The 23,728-nt window shown below is 45.8% G+C and overlaps 3 protein-coding genes and 1 long non-coding RNA gene across 9 annotated transcripts in view; 2 read left to right on the plus strand and 2 right to left on the minus strand.

Moving 5' to 3' along the window:
- Positions 1 to 252: 252 nt before the first annotated feature.
- On the minus strand, positions 253 to 9,167 carry LOC133154156 (synaptopodin-2). 3 transcript variants are annotated; one of them, XM_061278660.1, is made up of 5 exons: positions 9,028 to 9,167; positions 7,328 to 7,479; positions 6,162 to 6,652; positions 2,766 to 5,326; positions 253 to 1,212 (listed from the first exon to the last, which is right to left on the minus strand). In XM_061278660.1, the coding sequence occupies exons 1-5, from the start codon at positions 9,133 to 9,135 to the stop codon at positions 727 to 729; spliced, it is 3,798 nt and encodes a 1,265-aa protein (XP_061134644.1). In that variant the 5' UTR covers positions 9,136 to 9,167; the 3' UTR covers positions 253 to 726. The 3 variants fall into 3 exon arrangements, with proteins under 3 accessions (XP_061134644.1, XP_061134636.1, XP_061134653.1); XM_061278652.1 differs by lacking the exon at positions 253 to 1,212 and having other exon boundaries at positions 1,542 to 5,326; XM_061278669.1 differs by lacking the exons at positions 253 to 1,212; positions 7,328 to 7,479; positions 9,028 to 9,167 and having other exon boundaries at positions 1,542 to 5,357; positions 6,162 to 6,361.
- LOC133154176 (uncharacterized) lies at positions 6,365 to 9,032 on the plus strand. The gene is made up of 3 exons (XR_009714433.1): positions 6,365 to 6,502; positions 8,480 to 8,564; positions 8,804 to 9,032. It is a non-coding gene; the product is annotated as an uncharacterized LOC133154176 (long non-coding RNA).
- An 809-nt stretch (positions 9,168 to 9,976) lies between the features above and the next one.
- Positions 9,977 to 17,614, plus strand: sec24d (SEC24 homolog D, COPII coat complex component). Of its 2 annotated transcripts, XM_061283710.1 has the most exons (22): positions 9,977 to 10,086; positions 11,327 to 11,517; positions 11,602 to 11,704; positions 11,791 to 11,912; positions 11,982 to 12,227; positions 12,636 to 12,751; positions 12,819 to 12,930; positions 13,011 to 13,138; positions 14,080 to 14,218; positions 14,308 to 14,423; positions 14,491 to 14,615; positions 14,688 to 14,879; positions 14,954 to 15,047; positions 15,127 to 15,414; positions 15,487 to 15,583; positions 15,649 to 15,794; positions 15,865 to 16,003; positions 16,075 to 16,193; positions 16,659 to 16,838; positions 16,917 to 17,108; positions 17,293 to 17,382; positions 17,455 to 17,614. In XM_061283710.1, exons 2-22 carry the CDS (start codon positions 11,367 to 11,369, stop codon positions 17,593 to 17,595), a joined length of 3,036 nt encoding a protein of 1,011 aa, XP_061139694.1. In that variant the 5' UTR covers positions 9,977 to 10,086; positions 11,327 to 11,366; the 3' UTR covers positions 17,596 to 17,614. The 2 variants fall into 2 exon arrangements, with proteins under 2 accessions (XP_061139694.1, XP_061139687.1); XM_061283703.1 differs by having other exon boundaries at positions 11,791 to 12,227.
- A 319-nt stretch (positions 17,615 to 17,933) lies between these two features.
- Positions 17,934 to 23,728, minus strand: part of kcnip4a (potassium voltage-gated channel interacting protein 4a) — a 33,578-nt gene continuing 27,783 nt past the window's right edge. For 2 of the 3 annotated variants that reach the window (XM_061283723.1, XM_061283732.1), the window contains exons 2-7: positions 20,940 to 21,064; positions 20,467 to 20,536; positions 20,182 to 20,360; positions 20,010 to 20,114; positions 19,671 to 19,733; positions 17,934 to 19,592 (exon numbers count right to left, since the gene is read on the minus strand). In XM_061283723.1, the coding sequence (XP_061139707.1) occupies positions 19,545 to 19,592; positions 19,671 to 19,733; positions 20,010 to 20,114; positions 20,182 to 20,360; positions 20,467 to 20,536; positions 20,940 to 21,064 (590 nt within the window). In that variant the 3' untranslated portion in view covers positions 17,934 to 19,544. Of the gene's footprint in view, positions 19,593 to 19,670; positions 19,734 to 20,009; positions 20,115 to 20,181; positions 20,361 to 20,466; positions 20,537 to 20,939; positions 21,065 to 21,392; positions 21,460 to 23,728 lie in introns of those variants that run through there. The other variant, XM_061283738.1, reaches the window with a different exon arrangement.

Here is a 23,728-nt window from a genome sequence, read left to right on the forward strand (position 1 = left end):
ATAGATAGATAGATAGATAGATAGATAGATAGATAGATAGATAGATAGATAGATAGATAGATAGATAGATAGATAGATAGATAGATAGATAGATAGATAGATAGATAGATAGATAGATAGATAGATAGATAGATAGATAGATAGATAGATAGATAGATAGATAGATAGATAGATAGATAGATAGATAGATAGATAGATAGATAGATAGATAGATAGATAGATAGATAGATAGATAGATAGATAGATAGATAGATAGATAGATAGATAGATAGATAGATAGATAGATAGATAGATAGATAGATAGATAGATAGATAGATAGATAGATAGATTTTAAATCAAATTCAATATATATATATATTATATAATTTGAATTTTATTCGTTTTTTCTATTTAAATTTTAAACCGTTTAATTTGATTTGATTGATTTAATGAAGTAGAATTGGATCTTTTTTTTGTAGCGTGGCATAGTGGTTGGAAAACTCTGCTTTAAAGAGCAAGTAAACAAAAACGCACGGGTGTTCTGGTTTTGGAACTATGGAAGGAGAGGCTGGTAAAAAGCATGCTATATATAAAAAAAAAAAAAAAAAACTACCACTGCAAAATTGAACGCCAAAGTGACAGAAAGGGGCACGCACACAAATAGAATACATAGAAACTAACGCTTGCCACAGTCACAAAAGTTTTGAATACAATTACGGCATGCAAAGTTTCCAAGTCTTTGCGTCTTACTGCTGCCAATTGCAGTTGGTGCTGTGTGAAGACTTAGGCAGTCCCACTGGGGGCCATTTCCCCTGAGGCCCCGAGTGGCTCACAAACCTATGAGGCTGCCACTTTCTTGGCAGGGACCCGTAACCAACACGCTCACCAGTGCTGGAGACACCCCCCCGACCAGGAGGACCCCAGCCCCATTGGCCGCCGGCCTTCTGCGGCGACGCCCTGGCCGTCCACTGGGCAGGCGGCTGCGGGACGAGCTTCCTCTGGGCCGCCAGACAAACACTGGAGGCCAGGTTCTGCTGGAGGTTCTGGAAGGCAAAAGCTTCATCCACCAGTCCCAGGGGATGGCGGGATGCCGCCTCCCAGGGTGTGAGCGCTTTGGGGGTCTTCTCCAGCCAGGAAGACTGCCTGGACACCCGAGCGGAGGAAGAGGGTGACCGATGGCCAGTAGAGGGCGCTCTACCTGGAGGGGACAGAGAGTAGCTCCTGCCAGTTCCCTGGGGAGGGGGGAGGGGGAAACCCAAACAGGTTTATTGCACTTATTTTGTTGGACAGAATGTAGATTGTGCAATGCTGCCCTCATGTGGTGAAAGATGGAGGTGCAAAGGATACGCAGGAAGACAGAAAAGGAAATCCCAGTGTGTGTCCAGTGAATGAGGTAGAAAGACAAATGCCACATCATGACCTCGGAAATCTGCTCGAGAAGCTAATTTATGTAGTTCCACCTCAGATTCAATAGTCGATGTGGTGAATTTGTGTTTTATTTTACCAAAAGATAAAAGAAACCCAAAAGGCATGCAGAACAGAAAAAAAGAAAAAGTCAAAGGAAGGGTAACGAGTTTGTTTTAATGGCACTGCAGTGAATCGTACAGAAAGTGCACAGTGTCAAGAAAGAAACACACAAAAGGGGGGGGAGAAAAGGGAAGGGGGGGAACAAAACAAGAAAAACATAGCCGCTGAGGAGCAAACAGAAAATAAAATGAATGTAAGAACATCATTTTTTGTATGTTGTACATATAATAAATAATCTGGCTGACAGTGGCTCAAGTTGAAATTCAAGCCGCCTATCCCGCACATCGGTTTAAATATAACAGCCAGCATGATGCAACAGCTGACCCCAAAAAAGCTTAAAATAAATTGACACGAGCCAAGTGCTGCAGGGCGAATCGACTCAAACGATTCATTTTTTTTTTTTTACCTTTGAGCTTTGACGGTGTCCTACTGATTTGCAACCTGAGATTTATATTTATTTAATATACGGCCCAGTCCATTTTTCTTCCCTCGATTGTTATCTGTTCAACTCACCTGCTTACTTTGGAGTTTTAACTTCTCAAATACGAATTCTTCCAATCAACATGAAAATTACACGCAAATTAAAAGGGGGTGAGAATCACTCTTTTTCAGCGATCGTGGGTTTCCACACCTGAGCGCTGCTTTTTTTAGCCGTAAACTTTGGTTTCGGCGCCGCGCCGGTGTTACCGCTGGCTGTGGAGCCCGGCGGTGACGCTACAGGGAAACTTGGCGCCACGTTAGCAGGTGGCAGCTGTGCGAAAGCTATTGTTGCCGAGGAAAGGTAAGGCGGACTACCTCCTGATTGGTAGGCCACCTGTGGGGGCAGGTACTGGGGGCTGGCCAATTGAGGGCTTTGTTGGTTATCTGCTTGCCAATAAGGACCAGCAGAAGATTGCTGGTGAGGATCAGTGTTAGCGGTTGGCTGATATTGGCCATTGTAGGCCTGCTGGGGGTACGACGCGCTAAATGCAGCTGACTGAACTGGGGCCGTTTGCTGGTTTTGGGGTGTCGAGGCAGGTTTAGGAGCAGGCTCCTTGGCAGCTTCTGCTGCGGGCCCGTACGTAAAGAGCGAGGCGCTAAGTTGGTAGGGTTGATGCTTCATAACGTCGACTACATCGAGCGGTTTCGGGGGAGGACCCTGTTTGCCTTTTTTCTTGGCTTTGGACGCAGGGCCGCTAGAAGGTGGTTGCTTTGACGCGGCCGGGGGATAAGAGGGGGATTGGATGGGATTGAAACCCCGTGAGGGCGGAGCACGTACGTTAGGGGTGTACTTCCACTCGTTTGGTAAGGAGGCGGTTGGCGATGTGCATCGACTGGCTATGTTGGCCTGCACGGTCTCCGAGTCCACCACGTACTTCTCCATACGAGACTGCCTCTTGGCGAACATGTCGGCTCCTTTGCCTCGGACGGCCGGCATCTCGTAAGCGGAACCGGCTAGTGATGGGTTCAAGACGGTGGCCAAGGGGTTGATGACGGGGGGTGTAACTTTCTGGCCAGGGGTGTAGGCGTTGATTCGCTGCGGGCCCCGGTTTTGTTGAGTACTCCAAGGCTTGGGCAAAGGCGGAGTGTTGGCCGCATGTGCTTGCTGGGACTGCGATCCCCAGGCCGGGGTTTGAGGTTGGGCCGCTGGCCACGCATTTATCGGCGGCTGCGGCGTTGTTTTCAAAGGCGCTTGCTGCCAGGTTGGCTGTGGCTGCGGACGGAAGGACTGGTCCCAGGACTGCTGGCGTTGCTCGGGGCTCCAGGAATTAGCGGGACGCTGTACCTGTTCTGGAGGTTGCTGGGCCCAAGATGGCTGAGGCTGGGCGGGAACCGCCGCCCATTGATTCAAACTAGCTGGAGGCTGCGTCTGTGGTTGTGCTTGGGCCGTTTGGGTCCAAGAGGGTTCTGATGCAGGCCAGGTACTAACTTGTGCTTGAGCCTGAACTGGAGCCCAATGTTGATCTGGTGCTTGGGTCTCTGGCCAGGCTTGTTGCTGTGCTGGTTGACCCCACGCTGGTTGTGGCTGGGATTCTGGCTGAACCCAAGGACCTTCTGATTGGGGTTTGGCCAGTGTCCAGGTTGGTTGAGGCTCTGCTTGTATAGGCTGGGCCCAGGAAGCCTGTGGCTGCTGCTGCTGCTGCTCCCAGCCCGGCTGCATTTGCGGCTCCGGACTTTGAGTCCAGTTTGGCTGTGTTTGAGACTGCGTTGGTTCTTGTGATTGATACCAGACCGGTTGAGCGTCTGGCTGTGCTTGCTCTGCTTGGTTCCAGGAGGCTTGAATTTGAGGCGACCAGGTACTGACAGGGGGCTGAGACTGCGCTTGACTGTGAGTGGGTTGAGGCGTCGACCACTGTGGCTGTAGAGAGGACTGACTCGGGGGCGGCTCTTGGGGCTGCACCTGTGCTTGTGCAGGATCCCAAATCCTTCCAACGCTGGTCTCAGGCTGCGGAGAAGAGCGGACATAACTGTTTCCCTCTTGTGCGACGACTTGTTGGATTTCTGCCACTGAAGGAGGCCAAGTTTGTTGTTGCTCTGCGGAGGCCGGCGCTTCCAGGTGGGCTCTTGGGGGCGATGACCCGGCGGGCATCACAGTAGAGGTTGGCTCTTGGTCACTTGAAGGGGTGGTCTCTGCGGTGGGGGCTATAGCAGGTGTGGAGAAACTATTTTCAGCATGCTGAGGCATTTCCTGGTTGGTGACTTCCATCTGCGGAGACCAGGGGGCAGAGCTGTGATCAATCAGCGGCTTTGGTGCCACCGGCGGAGCAGTCTTATGTTTCGACAGCGAAGACTGGAGGAAATTACAAGCCTCTGCACCGAGGCTAAGGTAGTCTTCCTCTGGATCGAAACCCATCTTCTTCTTACTCATGTTGAGGAGGTTCAGCAGCTCGGGATTAGGTGACATCTTGGGCGTCTCTTTAAATGTGAACATGGGCTTGGCAAGGTTTTTTCTTTTGTTATCCAGAAGGCCCGACCTGATTGCGGGTGTGGAAATGCGCTCATCTCGGGAGGCGATCTGCTCTCCTTGGACTGTCGGATATTGATTAGTCCCGCTCATTGCAGGAGAGTAAGGTGTCGCTGCCATGTTCTGGGTCAGAAAGGGTTTTGCGGTGCGATTGCCAGAAGAACTTTGCTGTTGCAGCGGGCCGTGCTGACCTTGGGGATACGTTTGGTGCTGCTCGTACTGCTGCTGCTGCTGATACTGTTGGTACTGCTGCTGTTGTTGTTGGTACTGCTGCTGCTGGTATTGCTGGTACTGCTGCTGCTGGTGCAGGTTCGCGTCCATGTATGCGTGGTCCTCCCCGGCGGACCGCATGTAAGCCGTTTCCACTTTCTGCGCCGCTTCCACGGACCCCGCTTGGCGCCGGTCTTCTTGCTCGGCGGCAATTTCGTCCATTCGCTGGCGCCTTTGGGCGAACATAAGGGCGCCTTTGCCCTTGGTTTCGGGCAAACACTCCATCTGAGTTTGCTTCTGCTCAATGTCAAGGAGGCTTTTATCCAAGCAGATCGTCAGGACGCCTTTGCCACTGCGGGCATTCGTGAGGAAACGAGTCTCTAAATCCGACCGGTCTCGATCAGTGAGAGTGAACTCAACAACATGGACTCCCCCTGGAGCGTCCTCTTCGTCCTCTTCGGTGCTGTCGTCTCGCTGGTTGTCCTCGCCGGTGCCGTAGCTCACCAAGGTGTACTTCTTTGCTCTCTGGCGGTGTTTCTTGAACATCAACAAGCCCTTGTTGTTGGGATTGGGCTGCGCGGCGCTAAGCAAAAGGGCGATCCGCTTACATTTGGACTTGGCCTCCTTCACCTGCTTCTCGGACAGACTCTCGCTGCGCCTGAGCCCTGCGGGGAGACGCTTTGATTGACAGCTTTTCTGGTCAAGGAAAGTCAACAAGAAATAACTACAAGATCAAGCCATCGTATGCTAGATTGTGTTACACAACGAGACTACAACGTACAGTCGCACAAACAAATACCGATACATTTTTTAACTCATTGTCTCGCCCTCATTTGTAAGTCATAAAGCCGCAAAGCAATTAGAAATTTTTGACCCGTGTCTAAGCCGCGCACAACACGCCGCAATAAATCAGCGTTCCCATAAAGTGGTCGCAAATTAAACTTCAAGTATCACAAGTCTGCAAATGATTTATTGAGCACCGACTTTGATATTTAAATCGAATTTATTTAAGAATTAAGAGGACAATCGCTTGTTTGAATTTCCTACAAGACTAACCTGAAGGTGGCGAGGACAGCCGGAGTGAGCGTCCGACTCACTTTTTTAGCTCAGTTAAAGCACCCTGTCGGAGCGGAGGATCAGGTAACAGTTTCGGGGCGCACATGTTGGTGTCTGTCAAAGGCCCACGCTTCGGGAACGTGTTGCGGGTGTATTTATGGCTTCCGCGACAGCTCCAGAAAAAGCACGCCTGGGTCACTATCATGGAGTCTTTTCAAGTCTATTATATCTGATTAGAAGACTAAAATTTGGACAGATTTGGACATTCATTCAAAAGGGCGGGTGCTATTTGCCAGCTGAAGTGGACGACATGCAATTTTTGGAAACACAGGTTGGGCATCATGCTTTGGAATGCACATGTTGACAAATCGGCTTTAATACACACACACATACATGCACGTACACACATCTTCCAAGAATCAACACATTCCAATATGTACTCACTGGAGTGTCTCGCTCGGTGCTTGTTGGGTTTCTCCTGATCGGAATCGGAATCCTGCTCCTCGGTGGGCGTTCCCTCATCTGAGGGGATCTGGAAAGCGACGCTAAAAGAGCCGGGAAGCTCACAGGGCCCTCCTCCCGCGCCTTGGGATCCGGCGCTCAGTCCGGGGCCTCCCACCCCGTGGCTCGGGATGCCCCTCCTCGGTGATGCTGATGCTGCCGGCTCCTTGCCTCGCACCACACCGTGCTGGCTGAGCGGCTTTCGGACGGGGGACGGAGGGGCCTCCCATGTGGCGCCGCCGGTGCAACGCTCCCCCTCGACACCGTGTGCTCTTCCCAAAGAGGTACGGCTCATGTTGTCCGAGGTCTGCAAGGAAAGGGACAGCGAGGACGTATCACCAGGATCCCCGTGCGGGTCTCCATCAGAAATCCCGTCCTGGGATTCGGATGTGTAGAGCTCCCTCAGCTTTAAAGGTTCCTTCTCGTCTCTCGATCTGGAGTAGATGAGATGCTGCTATTAAATGGAGCTGAACAAATTTTATTGCCTACATCCATTTTCAATAGCACTTGTTCTCATTAGGGTTGCAAGGAAGCTGGTCATTGCATCTAACCAAACCTTCACACTCACATGGACAATTTAGATCTTCCGTGAACCTAACTTGGATCATCTATGCAAAAAATACAATGTCAAAATACTTCAAAAAGGTTCAACGGACGAATCTGCCATTTAGCTGCATAGGTGAGAATTATTGTAATTTATGTATCTGTCTATGCCAGGGATGTACGTATATAACAGACAGAACAATTCAATACTCTTCCACTAGAGGGCAGAATCTGTTAAACGGTTGCCATGGCGCTTAACAAAAACAGCGTTGTGTTCAACTAAACAGGCCCACATTTTGCTCTGTGGAAGTATACTTGTGAGTAAATAGAAATAAGATCATTATTATTTGTATAATAGTTCGTAACAAAAAGCAAAAGTTAAAATCAAACAAACAACCGATGGGGTTTACTTATTAAAAGAAATCTTACAAATTAAAAAAAAAATCCTATTTTATTAGCAGCTAATTATGCTTTCATTTGATATTATATTTCTCATACATTACTTTGTTTTTTTTATAAGGGCATGTTTAATAAGATAGCACAAACTATGAAAATATCCCCTTTACCTCTTGATGAGCAGCCGCAAACAGCCTTCCGACGCGTTGACGAGGGTGCGGGCCTGCCGGAACGTCACGCCGGCACACGGCTCTCCGTTCAGGGACACAATCTCGTCACCTTCACGTACGCCAGCCCGGGAAGCACGGCCGCCTTCCTCCACCTGTAAACAAAAATCAAGTCACATAACTCACAACCTATAACCAACATCTAACAGCTTCTTTCCCTATTTTCTCGGAAAGGAAAGCTTGTTCGGCAATTAGAAAAAAAAAAGTCTCTGTGATGCAAAGGGCAGTTAATAATATCCACTTTCTATTCTGGCTGCTGGTAACTAATAATTTACAACAATTTCAGAGCGATACATACAATAAAATAATATGCATACATCTGTTGTGTGTTTTGAATTTATTTTTCGTTTATTTCTCTAAATTTCCCTCTGTGCACTTCAGGTGCTGAGCTGTACTTGCAGTATCAACGTGTTTCCGCTAGATGGCGGCCTTTTAACACAGTGACATTAAGAGGCGTTCAACAGGTCAAATAAATCCAATACGGTTTAGTACTGTACTGTAATCAACTGTTCAGTCTGCTGCATCAACCATAACAGATCCTACGAGGTTAACTCGTAAAATGACACAACCCTACCTTGTTTGCAAGAAATGCGATTTTATGGGTAACTTTATAGAGCTGATAAAATCCCCTGTGTGCATCCAGGCCCTACAAGGCATCCTGTGTGTCTTCCATTGAGACTTACCTCCAAAAAAGGAGGGGAAACATTTATTTTACCCCTCTCTCCAAACAGTAGAGTCCAAAGTATACCCAGAAATCCATTTTCAATTACTTTCTAGCTCCTGGCAGTTCCCGGCCATAGCAGCTTTAAACGATTAAACTTTTGTGTTGGGGCAAAATGTTTTCCTGCACAGGATTGGTGTTCAAAGCTCAGGCCCATCAGTCTGCCTACAAAAAACTTGCTAGCGGTCATAAATGCCGTTTTGATGATTGCCCTTGTGCTTCATAAGGTTTCCATGGTTCACTACTAGACAATAGTCATCTCATTTGTGTGATAAACAACAATGGGCCGGCTCATTTCTCATTTACGTCGGCGGTTTTAAAACTCTGTCTCTGTTGCTTTAAAACTGAAGTGACCTCATCAATTTTGTACACAGGTCAGAAGAGGAGAAAACACAAGTTTCCTTATATGGACAGAACATTTCACAGTAGATCCATCAAGCTCCTAAGCTGAAATGCCAAGTGCGTGTGTGTTTTTGTGTTCGTATGTTATGTGTTGTGAGTTCACAATTTGAGTTGAGAGTGTTGCAAAGGAGGTAATAGTCAGGAATGTAGAGTGGATGTTGATGAGAAACGTGTGTTGTTGACTTTTTCGCCCCCATGTTTCAATACAATTGCACGCCATTGTTTATGCATGAAGTACAAGTTAAAAAAACTTAACGATGCACACTTGTATGTCACTTTTTTTTTTCTTTCGACAGACATCCCTGCATAACCGGCATACCTTTCACCTTGGAGCTGAAGTCTTTGGGAGTGACAACAGATCATAACACACGCTCCTGTCCTCGGTCTTGACCATATAAGGGGGTGCTGAGGAATCTCATGCACCCAAAACTTGGCCCAAAAAGCCACCCTCCTGCAAAATTGCATTCCACTTTGCAAACTATGAAGAAGTTTTCCAAATGTTCGTAAAAAGAAGCCTTACCTGTGAAACCAGTATCGCTGTGTCAGTGCCCACCAGGACCTCTTCCAGGGTGAACCCCCAGGGCCCACCACCTTGCAAAGTCACGCAGATGTAATCACCAGTTCTCATGCTGTATGCGCATACAGGTCCTCATCCGCACCACTGCAGAGCAGATCCCAGAACAATTGGGCAGGGAAGCAGGATTTTTAGAACAACACCCACACTAGACCCACTCCCTCCATCCTCTCTTCTGCATCATCTGAGCCGAGTCCGGCCCGCTTCGTGACGTCATATGTTAGAGGGATTGAAGACACTTCTGTTAATGGTACACACATACATTCATAAATTTGAGTATACGTATAGATGTACACATTATATATATATATATATATATATATATATATATATATATATATATATATATATATATATATATATATATATATATATATATATATATATATATATATATATATATATATATATATATAACACACACAGCTGTGCATAGTATGTGAGAATGCAAAATAAAAATAAAAAAGTAAAACTAAAGAATAAATATTTTTAAAACTAAATATCTTAAAGAGAAACATAAAATAAAATAATGTATAAAAGATAGCTTTTACTCTATGTTTTATTTGTGCGTGTGTTATCATGTTTACGGTGTTGACGTCACGTGAATAGAATCGCTGAACATCTGCGCAAGCGCACTCGTTGCCATTGCCATAGTCAAGTTAGCAAACAACCACCAAGGAATTTTCCACGTGTCCTTCACAATAAGGCAATTTAAATCACTTTCCTTGCCAATAGAATTATATAAAGACACTTGGAAACACATCACATACTGCTGGATATTAATTTTGTATTTAGCCCGCGAATATAGCTTGTATTATTTGGCTAGTGTCAGGTCAACGTCAACCTTAGATCTTATTTTGAAACCGGAAGCAGATATTTCTATTCCCCCTCCCACGGCTCGTCTTCCCTGACGTCACATGGACCGCCCGGCGCTTTTGGAGTTTGACGTGGCACTCCGCATTCCGCAAAGCAAGCAGACGAGGCCAGCAGAAGCCCATCATACAGGTAAATAAAAACAACGCAACCTTTAACAAGCATGGCCACCACTTACGCCAGACATCGCACGAGCGAGGGAGCGAGTTTATTCGTGTCACGATTGTTTGTTTTATAATAGCAAACTTTACGCTCAAATGGGCGCAAACCAGCTAGCGGGATGCGCTCTACAAAACAAAACAAAACAAAAGAATAATGTCATTGAAATGGAATAAATAAATCTGTAAATGTCAATAGACTAGAAAGCGTGTTTCGCCTTATTTGTGCGGGTCAGGAATAATTCCGATCGCTCCTATGAGTGTTTGACGTGGCAAGTGTCAGTGTGGAAATGAGCAGAAAAAGCATTACAAATATTGAACTGATGTTTCTTTTATGCGACTGTCATGCATTTTACTTTCGGTTTTGGGGTGAACAGGGGGTTGTCAATCAACACGTGCATAATGGCACTATATTAGGCACACTAATATAGGCTGCGATCCACTGTCAATTTTAGCAAATGTTCATTCCAAGGACAAGCAGTGCGACGCTCGTCTCATGGCCCATTTATCGTTTATTGTCGAAATTTGCATTTCATCCATCCATAAAAGAGCAAATTGGGGTTAAATAGGATACAGGCAAGGAGTTAAGACCAATCAATCAACAAGAACAAGCAAAGAATTGTAGAATGAACCTGAAGCACAAATAAGGACAAACAAAAAGATGTACAAAGCTAAAAAAATCGATATAAACTACTTCAATTGAAATATTTTTCTTACTATATTACAGTACTATTCCTACTCTTGGCACTGTTCCTCTTGTGGGCCCCTAGTGGTTGCACGGTGCTCAGTCGACTTCTGCCTTGGGCAGAATTTATAAAAACATGAATTATGCACCAATGTGCTTCTTGCGACTGTGCATTTCTACAACGCGGGCGTGTTTCAATTCTTCCGTTCCTCTCATAGATAACAAAAGATAATTTGTGCCGATACGCCCTCCCGCTTTATCTCCCGATGAGAAATATCAAAGGTCCATGTTGCACATGGACGCACGTGTTAACTAGCAGATGTTATTTATAAAAATCAATGTGAACTCATTCAATATGGACTTTCACCTCTTAACTACCTGCTCTGTAATTAGTGGAGCACATAAAGTAAGCTGACAACAGGTGGAAGCATCATAGTTGCCATCTCAACTACTAAACTTCATTTGTATTTTGCAGTTAATGAAAATTCGAATCATTTTGTTTTCTAATTGTGCTTTTGCGTCCTTGCAGACTGTAAGAGGCCAATTGTTGGCATGAAAAGAGGGTCCAAATGAGTGAGCACGGTTACGTTGCTGCAACCTCGTACTCCCAGGCCCAGCCGGGCTTGGGAGGCTACCAAGGGGGATTCGGGGCCGCTCCTGCGCAACCCCACTACGGACACTACGGAGGAGCGCCGCAGGCATTCACGGCGCCTCCTACAGGTGAGAGAACCTCAGCAGTTTGAGGCGTGTATGGCAAAAACTAATCCAGAAATACTACCTATTGACTTCCTGTTATGTGCGTAGCTGTGCAGAAATTCCCGACGTCCTCTGGTCCAGGTCTACCTCCACCTCCCGGGACTGGTCATTACAATCCAAACAGCCAACAGAATGGAGCTCATATGCAAAGGTCTGCATGTTTCCCTGTGAAGAAATTGTAAATTGACTTCCTTCATATTTGAGTCAAGCATTTTTCTATGGTATTTTGTTATGAAGGTACCCCCCTGCCACTTATGGGCAACCACCACAGCCGTCATACAACAGCATGGCCTCTCCAGCCCCGCCTCCACCCATGCAGCTCACTAACCAGATGAGCGGCATGAACTTGGGCAACTACGGTAAGGGATCCTCAAAATGGCATTGGTCGCCCTCGCAAGTGAATCCAGGACGCTGCTTTGTTCCCGCAGGGCCCGTTCAGAACCCCCCCTCCGCGACGAGCCCTATGGCCCAGCAGCCTTTCCGGGGACCCCCTCCTCCAAACGCAGTGCAGCCCCCCATGCCGCCCCAGATGGCTCCACCGGCAAGCATGTCCATGGGTCAACCCTACCCTGGCGCGCCTCCTCCTACAGCTCCCGGAGGCTTCCATCAGCCTGGACCTGGACTGGCCGGCCCACCTGGACCGGCCGGTCCACCTGGTTACCCGCAACAAGGAGGTACATGAATGGGGTGACCATTTCCATTTGGGGAGAAAATAAATATGTGCCATTTTGCCACTGGCTGAAAATGACATTGCAGTGTGTAACGGCTCAGATAACAACCGTCATGGCTTTCCTGTTTTCTAGTGATGTGAAAATGAAGCTTCAAATCTGCTTCATGAACCAGTTGTATTTTTTTTTACTTCTCGAGATGGTTTAAATAAAGGAATTTAAGAAAGTCAGTATATTTTTAGATCAATGTTGAACATAGTGCTTTTAGAGGATCGAAAAAATACAACTGGTTCATGAAGCAAATTTGAAGCTTCGTTTGTTTTCTGGCTTTGATCATGTGACGGTCACAAGCTGAATCCTAAAAAAATTATAGTATGGAGAATTTAGGTGTAAGATGTCCCGATTTGTGAACAGGTCCGTTTATGGGAGGCCACATGGCAGGACCTCAGCCAGGGGGCTTTCCTGGAGGACTGGGCCCACAACCCGGTCCTCCCCAGAAGAAACTGGATCTGGACTCAATTCCCAGCACAGTGAGCGGCCCCTTCTTGTACCTGGTCGTGGTGTGAGTCAATCAATTGATTCCTGGTTTGATGTCAGACCCAAGTGATCGAGGACGACCAAGCCAGACACGGAGGACAAGTCTTCAGCACCAACGTCCGAGGACAAGTCCCACCTCTGGTCACTACCAACTTCACCGTGCAAGACCAAGGTTTTTAACACACACCCCGCCACCCTTTGGAAGATACGTTATCCTTCTCTCACCTTCACTCTGGATTTGATCCACTTTAGGTCACGCCAGTCCCAGGTTCATCCGCTGCACCACCTACTCCTTCCCGCGTACCGCCGAGCTGGCCAAACAGTGTCAGGTGCCCCTGGCGTGTGTCATCAAACCTTTTGCTCGAGTGCCTAAGAATGAGGTAGGTTTCACATGCATACATGTGACATTTAAAACCAGAGTCACATCTCTTACTGTGATTATTTGTAAAGTACAGATGATTATTTGTGGTTCGCCATTAACAAAATGACCTTTTTGTAGTTTCTGATCTTGTCCCTTTTCAAATGTCATAAGCGGTAGTATAGTTTAGTGTCAAGAATGTATGCTTTATCTTGGCTGGGGGAGGAGATTAGTTTGCCAGATAGGAGCCAAGTTGTTTAAGAAGAGTTTTTGCCACCCCAGCACGTAAATGCAATCTGCTTGTGCATTTGATTTAAAAAGGGGATCTTCTGTAAACAAGCTGAAGGACGTTTGATATGTTTGCAAACTGTTTTAGGATCACAGTAATGTATTTACATTTTTAAACAGTTAATATGGGCAATTATAAAAAAAAATTGGAGAGCAGAAATTACACTGCTAAACAAATTTGCACTTTTTTTTAAAAATCTGAGATGAAAGTAAACTTTTCTAGATTTTTTGGGGTCAATTGCAAATCTGCCCTTGCTTTTAGATGTAGCACATCAAGTTTTTATAATAATGATAATATATAATAAAAATATATAACAATGTATATATATATAATAATATATAAAAATGTTGTTTAATATATTTAATAATATTTTGAATGCATAGTGGAATTCGTATTTCGTAAGCTTTTTCCAGTCAAATTGAAACATATAAAACCACAAACATCTAAAAGCCATCTCCGATTAAAATGTGCTGTTTGACCAGCGTCGTGATTCGCGACAGGGCTTCGTATCTACTTGGCCTATTATAAAATGACTACCAGTACATCTTGTTTTGAATCATTTGGATCAAACTATTCTGAAGTGAAGACCACACTCGAGCTGGCCTCCATTTTAGGCAATGTTAGTGGAAGCGAGGAGGCTGACATGCAAATGTGTCACCGTCTTTTTTGGCCAGGCGCCGTTGTATCTGGTGAATCACGGCGAAAATGGCCCCATCCGCTGCAATCGGTGCAAGGCCTACATGTGTCCTTACATGCAGTTCCTCGACGGCGGCCGCCGCTACCAGTGTGCTTTCTGCAGCTGCGTCAACGAAGGTGCCACACACAAAAAACAAAAAAAAAAGCCAAATAAATGCTAGGTGATATTTGGATACATTCCAAGCAAATTTTGTGCCTCTCTCCAGTGCCCGTCTTCTACTTCCAACATCTGGATCACATGGGCCGGCGGGTGGACTTCTACGAGCGAGCCGAGCTGTCGCTGGGATCCTACGAGATGGTGGCCACGCTGGACTACTGCAAGGTATGGCAAGCGTGCAGGACGATGAGGAGCCGAGCGGTCGCGTACTCACGTCCCGGGTCTTCCCTAGAACAACAAGCCGCCCAAGCCACCCGCCTACATCTTCATGATCGACGTGTCCTACAACAACATCAAGAGCGGACTGGTCAGGCTCATATGCGACGAGCTCAAGACGCTACTTGACAAGCTGCCCAGGTAAAAAAACAAGACACCACACAAAAATGTATTTTTTCTATGTACGTAGATACTACTCACTTGATCCACTAGGGAGGAGGGCGCCGAGAGCTCGGCCATCAAAGTGGGCTTTGTCACCTACAACAAGACGCTCCACTTCTACAACGTTAAGAGCTCCCTGTCGCAGCCGCAGATGATGGTGGTGTCCGACATGGCCGAGATGTACGTGCCGCTTCCCGATGGCTTCTTGGTCGACTTCCAGGAATCCAGGGCGCTGGTTTGCAAGTAAGGAAGACCCTGTCTTGTGAAACTCATTAAACATAAAACTTTGGTATGAACTTGCTTTGTGGCCCTCGCAGCCTCCTGAGCCAGATCCCTGAAATGTTTACCGAGACCAACGAGAGCGAAACGGTTTTTGCTCCTGTCATCCAAGCTGGTGTGGAGGCCTTCAAGGTCAGTATGGAAGGGTTGGAAATTCCCGCAGCAGCTGTGGTCCATCTTTCTGAAGCGGGTGGGGTCTTTTCTCCTCCAGGAAGCGGACTGCAGCGGCAAGCTCTTCATCTTCCACTCGTCCATGCCCACCGCCGAGGCTCCCGGCAAGCTGAAGAACCGGGACGACAAAAAGCTGGTGAACACGGACAAAGAGAAAACGCTGTTCCAGCCGCTCAAGGCCACGTACGAGGATCTGTCCAAGGACTGCGTGGCTCAGGGATGCTGCGTGGATCTCTTCCTCTTCCCTAACCAGTTCGTAGACGTGGCCACCATGGCGGACGTGCCGTCGCACACGGGCGGCTCCGTCTTCAAGTACAACAACTTCCAGGTGAGGCTCCGACTTGTTTTCCAAGACACCGGCCTGCCCCTCGGTTACTTTTCTAATAAGCCGTCTTTGCAGATGGACACGGACGGCGAGCACTTCCTGCGGGACCTGAGGAAGGAAGTGCAGAAGAGCATCGGATTTGACGGCATCATGCGTGTTCGTACCAGTACAGGTGAGATATATGAAGATATCTTACACAGCAGTGCTGTTTCTCTTTTTCAAACATTGTTTCTTCAGGTTTCAGAGCCACCGACTTCTTCGGCGCCATCCACATGAACAACACCACTGACGTGGAGATGGCCGCGGTGGACTGCGACAAGGCAGTGACGGTGGAGTTCAAGCATGACGATGCGCTCAGCGAGGAGACGGGCGCCTTCATCCAGGTGCCTCCACCGTTTCCTCGCGGTCCGCCGCTTTTAGATGACACGTAACAAACCAAAGGGGTCTTTGCAGTGCGCCTTGTTGTACACCACGGTTGGAGGTCAGCGGCGTCTGCGCATCCTCAACCTCGGTCTCAACTGCAGCTCGCATTTGTCCGAGCTTTACAAGAGCTGCGAGACCGACACGCTCGTTAACTTCTTTGCCAAATCCGGTGAGTTGGACGGCTTGCGTAACGCCAGCTTCGCCGTTTGAGCAAATATGTCACATTCTGCAATGCTACAGCCTACCGCGCCATCCTCAACCAGCCCCTGAAGAACGTGAGGGACATTCTGGTCAACCAGACGGCCCACATGTTGGCCTGCTACAGGAAGAACTGCGCCAGTGCCTCGGTCGCCAGCCAGGTGAGCTTCCGGACGCTTTACGTCAGCACTTTCAAATTGACGTGGCCTTCATTTGTAAGACAACCCATTGTAGTAGTAGTAGAATGACTAGCAGTGCGGACCACCTGCAAGACAAAAGAAAAATATTTTACAAATCCCAGAAATTCTCAAAATAATATTCACTCCATGTTCCATACAGGGGATGGGTGGAAATGTAGAAAATAATTCTCAGAAAAATCTGAACATACACAATTAATTGTCCTGCCCCTTGGGGGGGGGTGTCTAGTGCCCCTGCGCCCCCCCCCCCCTAGCTCCGCCAGTGGGCTCTTGATAATATCCTGTAAAGGCTCACTGGGTCCATGACATAGTTTCATTAGCACTTGCTTTCCTTCGGGGAGCTCCAACGTCAGCATTTTCTAGAACGCAGCATTAATAGCGCCGATGAAGCAATGCAAGATGATCACGTACGTCCTTCTTTATGCTTAGCTGATTCTGCCGGACGCCATGAAGGTGTTCCCGGTCTACATAAACAGCTTGATGAAAACGCCCCCCCTGACGGGCAGCACGGAGCTGGCCACGGACGAGCGCGCCCATCAGCGCCTCGCCCTCATGGCCATGGCGGTGGAGGACAGCCAGCTGCTGCTCTACCCCCGCCTCACCTCGCTGGTACCGATTTTGTTTTTCCGACAACAAGCCCAATGAAGGTCCAAAAAAATGACAAATGGAGTTTTTCTTGCCGTCTAGCACTACATGGATGTCAGTAACGAGGTCCCGCCCGCCCCGACCCGCTGCTCCGAGGAGCGGCTGACGGACGACGGCGTGTTCCTGCTGGAGAACGGTCACGTCTTATTTCTGTGGCTGGGCCAGGCCAGCCCCCCAGATGTGATCCAGGGTCTCTTCAACGTGCCTTCGCTCGCCCACTTGCAAGCCCACGTGGTTCGTTCAATGTTCTTCTCAGGAGCACCAAGCATGTTCATGGGTCTATGTGATCTGTTTCATCAGCAAAATTTATCTTTAAAAGGCAAAAGGGACAAAAAATCTGGATCATAAATTCAATTTTAATTGGGTCGATTCAAAATATACACTCACCATTTTTTTTACCCGTCCTTTTTCTTCTCAGTGTGCGTTGCCAGAATTGGATAACCCGCTGTCCAAGAAGGTCCGAGCCATCGTTAATGACCTTCTGGAAAAGAGGCCCAGATCCATGAAGGTAGGAGACTCACGTGAAATTCACATTTATTTGCAAAACGCTCTAAATAATTGTTTGTTTATTCCATCCTAGCTTCAGATCGTAAGGCAGAAGGACAGGCCTGAAATGATGTTCCGCCAATTCCTGGTGGAGGACAAAGGCCTGCATGGGGGTACCTCCTACATGGACTTCCTTTGCCACGTTCACCGCGAAATCAGACAACTGCTTACCTAAAAAAAAAAAAAAAAGAAAATCTCCTCACCAGAAACTCAAATGGACGTTTTACATTTTGGGACCAAACACGGAAAGCGGAGAATGTGACCTTTGACCCTGCAAGTGCCAAAGTTGCCTTCCACCTCATCGCCCCTTCCCCCACATTCCTGCTAGACAAACACAACACCATCCTGCCAAATTTCGCATGAAACATTTGTGTTATTTTACTTACCTGAAGCAAATTTCCGTTACCTTTATGTCAATGATGCTGAGACAAGAAACAGCAAAGTTTTTTTTATTTGTTTTTAAAGGGATGTTTTGAGAATACCTTTTTATTTCATTGTCTGTAAAATTGTCCACGTCAACATTCCTAATTCAATATTGTCCTTTGTGCTGCCTTCAATTGTCTTTTTTTTTTGTGCAAGATAAATGCAACTTTGACCATCAGCTTTTTAGTTAAAATTTGACAGCCCATATGGTTTGTATTAAAACATATTCTCAGGTCATTGGAGTGTTTTGAAAAATATAAAACATTAATACAAAGTATGGATTAAAAAATACATACTTGAGAACGCGCTTGTGTCTTCACCTTGATGCCGCTAGGGGGCAGCAGAGCACAGAAAAAACATACAGAACAGTCAGCATTTTGTGTATGAAGGCAAATTGAAGAAGCAGAAGTTCATCAGTTTATTTTCACCTTGTGGTATATTTACACAAATGTAGAAATGCATCATGATAACTTTTGAAGTGACATGTCAGGATTTCCTTACCTAACTAACAGATAAAATAAATACAACCACACCTTTGTCAAAGATAAACTGTACAACATTGAGTCATTTTAAGGAAGTCAAATGAAACAAACATACATCGCTTTTAAAACTACAATTCACATTTGTCTCTTAAAACCGCACTGTACAATGAGCGTAATGTAAAAAAAAAAAAAAAAACGCTAGAAAATGAAAACAAAGAGGTCCACTTGGAGTGTTATTGCCGTCTAATGTTCTCTACATAGATTTAATATAAACTATTGGTGTGCTATGTGGACTAATCCTTTCAGTCCAATCCTGGTCTTCTTCCATCAATCTTTATCTTTGCTGTATACATATATTTAACTTTAACTTCTTTTATATATTGTTGATTCTCAAAAGTGGCACACGAATGCATTTGTCAAGTACAGTTGAGTTGTACTAACTTTTAAATATATTTTAATCAAAACAATTATAATTTCCTCCATAAATTTAAGTTACTGTGTGTGAATGTCGGTCATGATGTTGGTACTTTGAGAGCCAAGTAGTTTTTGAAGTGCTACTTGGTGTAAAAAGTTTAAAAGGGAAGTCAACCCCCAAATTTTCTTTGAGTCTGTTTTGTGCATTCCAACTAATTGAAACGGTGTTCTGATTAAATTTTGGTTTGTGGAAAATGAATGAAATAGCCAAAACTCACCTGCGTTTAGCCATCTCAAGGGTCGGCCATTTTGCCATTTGTTATTGACTGAAAATGACATCACAGTTTCCAGGTCACAACCAATCACAACTCACCAGTTTTCTGAAGCCGAGTCGTGATTGGTTGTGAGCTGAGAAGGCAACGTTGATGTCATTTGACAAGAAACGGCAAAATGGCCGCCCTCCAAGATGGATAGAAGTCATATTCCTCAGAGTTTAGACAAGTGGCGGCACATAGAACATATTATTAGACAGACATTTTTGGGGTAGACTTTCCCTTTAACAACCACTGTTATACAGAATTAAAAACAATACACCGGTCATAAAGAAGACTGGAAATATAACGACAGGAACATAAAGGTCACAGTGATATCGCCTGGCGGGAAAAGAATGGATAAACGATAAAAGTCAACTTTTCCAGAATGTTCCCAGCCAGGAACAACACGTGATGGGTGGAGGTCTGCATTTTCCACGCACACATGCACGCACACACATGCACACGCACACACACTCCCTCGAGACGTCGAGTTAAAGGACGTTCTCAAAGAGGTGCATGGAGTGCATGATGTTTTCATCCTGGTGACAAAAAAAAAAAAAAACACGGTTAGGCAAGGCGAGCGTGCCAAAATGACAACGGCCGCCGCCACCGCTTACATTTTGGCAGCAGTCGATGAACTCGTCGATGGTCACCACGCCGTCTTTGTTCTTATCCATTTTCTGTTAGGGGAGGGGCAACATTACTTCATCGTTACTGTGGCTCCACATTCCCAAAATAAAACCTTTTCCCCTCACGTAATTAAATACATTCAGGAGACCAACAGTCCGCTCCAAATGTATTAGGACACTCAAGCCAATTAGTCAGTCCAGCTTTGATTTCATGCTATTTAAATAGCGACGTACTCAGGACAGCGGCCATTTTTTGTTTGAAAGCAACCGATTTCCAAGACTCCTTCATACCTTTCCACTCATTACTCCAAAAAATCTACAACTTGCCTGAAAGAACACATCTACATGCTGGCGTGGCGTCTCCTCTTTGAGCACGGGGTACGTGCATTTGCCCATCATGTCGTAGATGGCCTTCATGATGTCGAGCATCTCCTGCGGGACAATACCGTCAACCCAGAAAATTTGACATTTTATTTGTAGGAGGTCCACTGAGCTGTACCTCTTTGGTGATGTAACCATCTTTGTTGATGTCATAGAGGTTGAAAGCCCAATTGAGTTTCTCTTGAATGGTGCCCCGCAATAAAATGGAAAGACCCATGACAAAATCTTCAAAGCTCACCGAGCCGTTGTGATCCGTGTCAAAGGCGTTGAACAGGAAGTGAGCGTACATGGACGCATCTGCAGGAGACGGAAAAAAAAAGGAAGAATCAGCATCAACCCGTGTCCGACTTGTCTTTTCTTGCTCGAAAGGGGATTTGGATGAACAAAACGAGGGAGCACAAACCTCCTTGAGGGAAGAACTGGGCGTAAATGTCTTTGAACGTTTCCTCGTTGACGACGCCGCTTGGACATTCCTGCGAGAGACCACCACAATTTTTTTCTCAATGAGCGTGGGGACAGCATATATGCCGAATCTGAATTTTAACTCGGATTATCAGAGCCATCCAAGTAAAAAAGCAAAACAAATACTTATTTGATTTAGATACAACAAATCGCTCATCCGTGAACATCGAAAACATGACGCAAAGCCCAGCCAGGCGTGAAATCCTTCCCGAGGTCATCATTTCTGACTTCTCACATCAAGACCTTAGGGAGTTTTATTCAGAGCCTGCTGGACCACCTGAGCGTGCGCTCCGGACAAATAGCCTCATTCTGCTGCCACTTGAGTTGGAGCCACTTTATTTGTCTTCGCCCACAGCTCAGTTTCTCCTCTTATGTTCGGTCGCCGGAAAGTTAAGCTTGCTGAGCATCACTCACGTTCTTAAAGCCACGGTAGAGGATCTGCAGTTCCTTGCGGGAGAAGCGCGTCTGCGCTTCCAGCTGTCCGAGACCTTCGGGGCGGTGACGCACGGTCGACAGTTCCAGCTCGTCTTCGATGCTGTCTGGAGGAGGAAAATGAAGGTCGTACATCAAATTTTGGAAGGCTACAGTCCTGAGCTAACATTCACTTCTGTAGTTGCAATGTTTGCCAGCAGAGTCATCTGCTTCAATAAAGAAAGCTCCGCCCCCTAAATGGATGCCTTTTTCTTTCCCGTCAGCAAACCGGTGGAGATGTGATTTACCTTCACTGCTAACAACACACCACTCTTTCAAGCTATTTGACCAGTTTTCTCAAGAGCGCCCCCTTTGGTCACGTGAGGTCACGAGGTGAACATCTTGTATGTTGCGTTAAGCGTCTTTGACAAGAAGAGCCCGAGAAGTGCCACTTGCTTTGTTCGGCGCCCGACGACGACTTGGCGGCGCCGCATGGGAGCAACCTCATGAGGCGAGCCCTCACCCCGCCCTCGCGGACAAGTGACGGGTAACCTGGAGAGCACAAGTACATGGGGAGGGAGTGCGGTTACCGCGGCAACCGAGACATTTGGAGGGCTGGATTTCTTCAGGGCAACAACATGAAGGAAGGCCGGTGATTGCAAGCGTCATGGTGGTGTAAAACGACACCTGTAAACAAGTTGAGGGATGCCATGAGCGTGAAATCACCGCTCGGCACGACTTATTAAAAGTCTGCCACTGGGTCAGCGGAACTCGAGACTGCTGACCTCCTCTCGTGCGGAAGAGAGACAGATATCTCATTAGGCCGCACTCCGATGGACGACTTTCTTCCTGTCGGCGTGGCGACACCATCTTCACTTATAAGAGGGTGTGCACACTTATGCAACCTCATTATTTTAATTGTTTATTCAAAAAAGTGGTGTGAAAAGAATGTTAATGGTAGGGAAAAAGTTTGAAATGAGTTTTCTTGGCCTCATTTAACGTCAAAGAAACCTGACGTTTAAACAGGGGTGTGTACACTTTTTATATCCACAGTACTTAACTGTGTAAGGTATAAGAAGCTTGTATAATCTGGCCAATAAAAATGTGGTAGTTGCAAGTACATCTAGAAACGGCCAGATAAAATGGCCTCATAAAAAGGACAAAAACACCAATCCGGTTGTAAAAAAAACACTTCCCAATCAATTTTTATTGTTATTCCTTGGACAGACTGACAATAGCGAGCATCTAAAAAGTGCACTGCTGCCAAACGCATTTACCCCAACTTGGCGACGCTCGCTAATGGGGGAGGGCGGAAAAAGTCGTCATTTGTACTGTGGAGCATCGTTGCAGAGTGCAGATGGCAACCATTACGGCGCCTGACGCGTTTCTCAGCGATGAGGGAGACATTTTGTGGATGTTTTTAAGCCACTTTGATTCATCGACGTTAACTGGCTGACACCACGCTCGCAATTACCATCTTGCGAAGCTTCGCTGGCTTTGATAACGTGCAGTTGTGAATTTAGGAAGCTTTGTTTTAACTCATACCACGGGTAGCCAGACGTTTTGGCGAGAAGCTCGAGGACAAAAAGCTGGCTCGGAAGACGAATTATTTGCGGGTGCCAGACAAATACAACAATGTCGTTTCACTGCTCAAGACTTCACTCGCTCACAGCCGAGTCCAAATAGGAGTTGCGCATTGATTGTCATGGACGTTTAAATTCGTCTACCGGAATCCAAACGTTGACTGCCGTCGCAAGTGCGTTTTGCAATTTAGGTCAGTGAACATTTGATGATTAACAGATTACAAAGTAATAATCTACAAAATGTGTTTACATTATTTGTAAAATCTGGTCTGGAATATACACGTTCGCTGTTTGAACCACTAAAATACCACAAACTATGAGCACTAAACCCAAAATATCACAAATTTGATATTTGAGTGTTTGAATGAGCACAAAAGGAGTGAATAGGCCAGTTTACCTAATAACAAGAGTTTTTCTCGGTTTATTTTATTTATTTATTTTTATTCCTGTATGTATAGTGTTTTTGGGTGACCTTTTTTATTATTATTATTATTATTATTATTATTATTATTATTATTATTATTAATAATAATAATTATTATTATTATTAATATAATTAATAATTTATTCTGTAACATTTACGGGTCAAAATACAATTCAAACTGCCTGTAACCACCTACTCAATTATTATTATTAATAATAATAATAATAATAATAATAATAATAATAATAATAATAATAATAATAATAATAATAATAATAATAATAATAATAATAATAATAATAATAATGCAAGGAACTGTTGTACTTTTTCGATTTTTCCTGTGAGCTTTGCAATTGCAATGGGTTCTGGTGTTGTTGACCTGAAGAATCAAGTACGCAGCTTTAGTGGACTTCTACAGATGCATACACACAAAAAATGGTGGGTCGAACAGTAAGTTGAGCTACATGCAATGATGCAACATTCAGAACGTTCAGAGAAATAAAATAAAAATAAAGGGTGGAAATAGTCATCAAATGGCCATCCCTGCTGCATTTCTGCCTTCTTTTCCCCCCAAAGAAACCTCGTGGTTGTACATATTGTCATCGCCATTTCCCCCTCACCGCCGCGCAGCCACACAGAAAGGGATTATTAAGATTGAACGCCGCGCCAAGGTTTATAAGCGCGAGACAAAAAGCTCAGCAAAATGGAATTACCATAGGACACAGCACGGCCAATTTTGCACACAACAGCGCAATGTTTTCTGTTGCACCTGCTTTGTCAATTAC

The sequence above is a fragment of the Syngnathus typhle genome, linkage group LG1, assembly GCF_033458585.1.
Source record: "Syngnathus typhle isolate RoL2023-S1 ecotype Sweden linkage group LG1, RoL_Styp_1.0, whole genome shotgun sequence".
In the NCBI taxonomy this organism is placed as follows: Eukaryota; Metazoa; Chordata; class Actinopteri; order Syngnathiformes; family Syngnathidae; genus Syngnathus; species Syngnathus typhle.

Coding starts and splice junctions, on each gene's coding strand:
- LOC133154156 (XM_061278652.1), bottom strand. CDS start 9,135: ATGAGAACTGGTGATTACATCTGCGTGACTTTGCAAGGTGGTGGGCCC. Junction 7,480..9,027: donor CAGCGATACTGGTTTCACAG/GTAAGGCTTCTT, acceptor TTTTGTTTACAG/GTGGAGGAAGGCGGCCGTGC. Junction 6,653..7,327: donor TTGCGGCTGCTCATCAAGAG/GTAAAGGGGATA, acceptor CATCTACTCCAG/ATCGAGAGACGAGAAGGAAC.
- sec24d (XM_061283703.1), top strand. CDS start 11,367: ATGAGTGAGCACGGTTACGTTGCTGCAACCTCGTACTCCCAGGCCCAG. Junction 11,705..11,790: donor AATGGAGCTCATATGCAAAG/GTCTGCATGTTT, acceptor TTTGTTATGAAG/GTACCCCCCTGCCACTTATG. Junction 15,795..15,864: donor AGACGGGCGCCTTCATCCAG/GTGCCTCCACCG, acceptor GGGTCTTTGCAG/TGCGCCTTGTTGTACACCAC.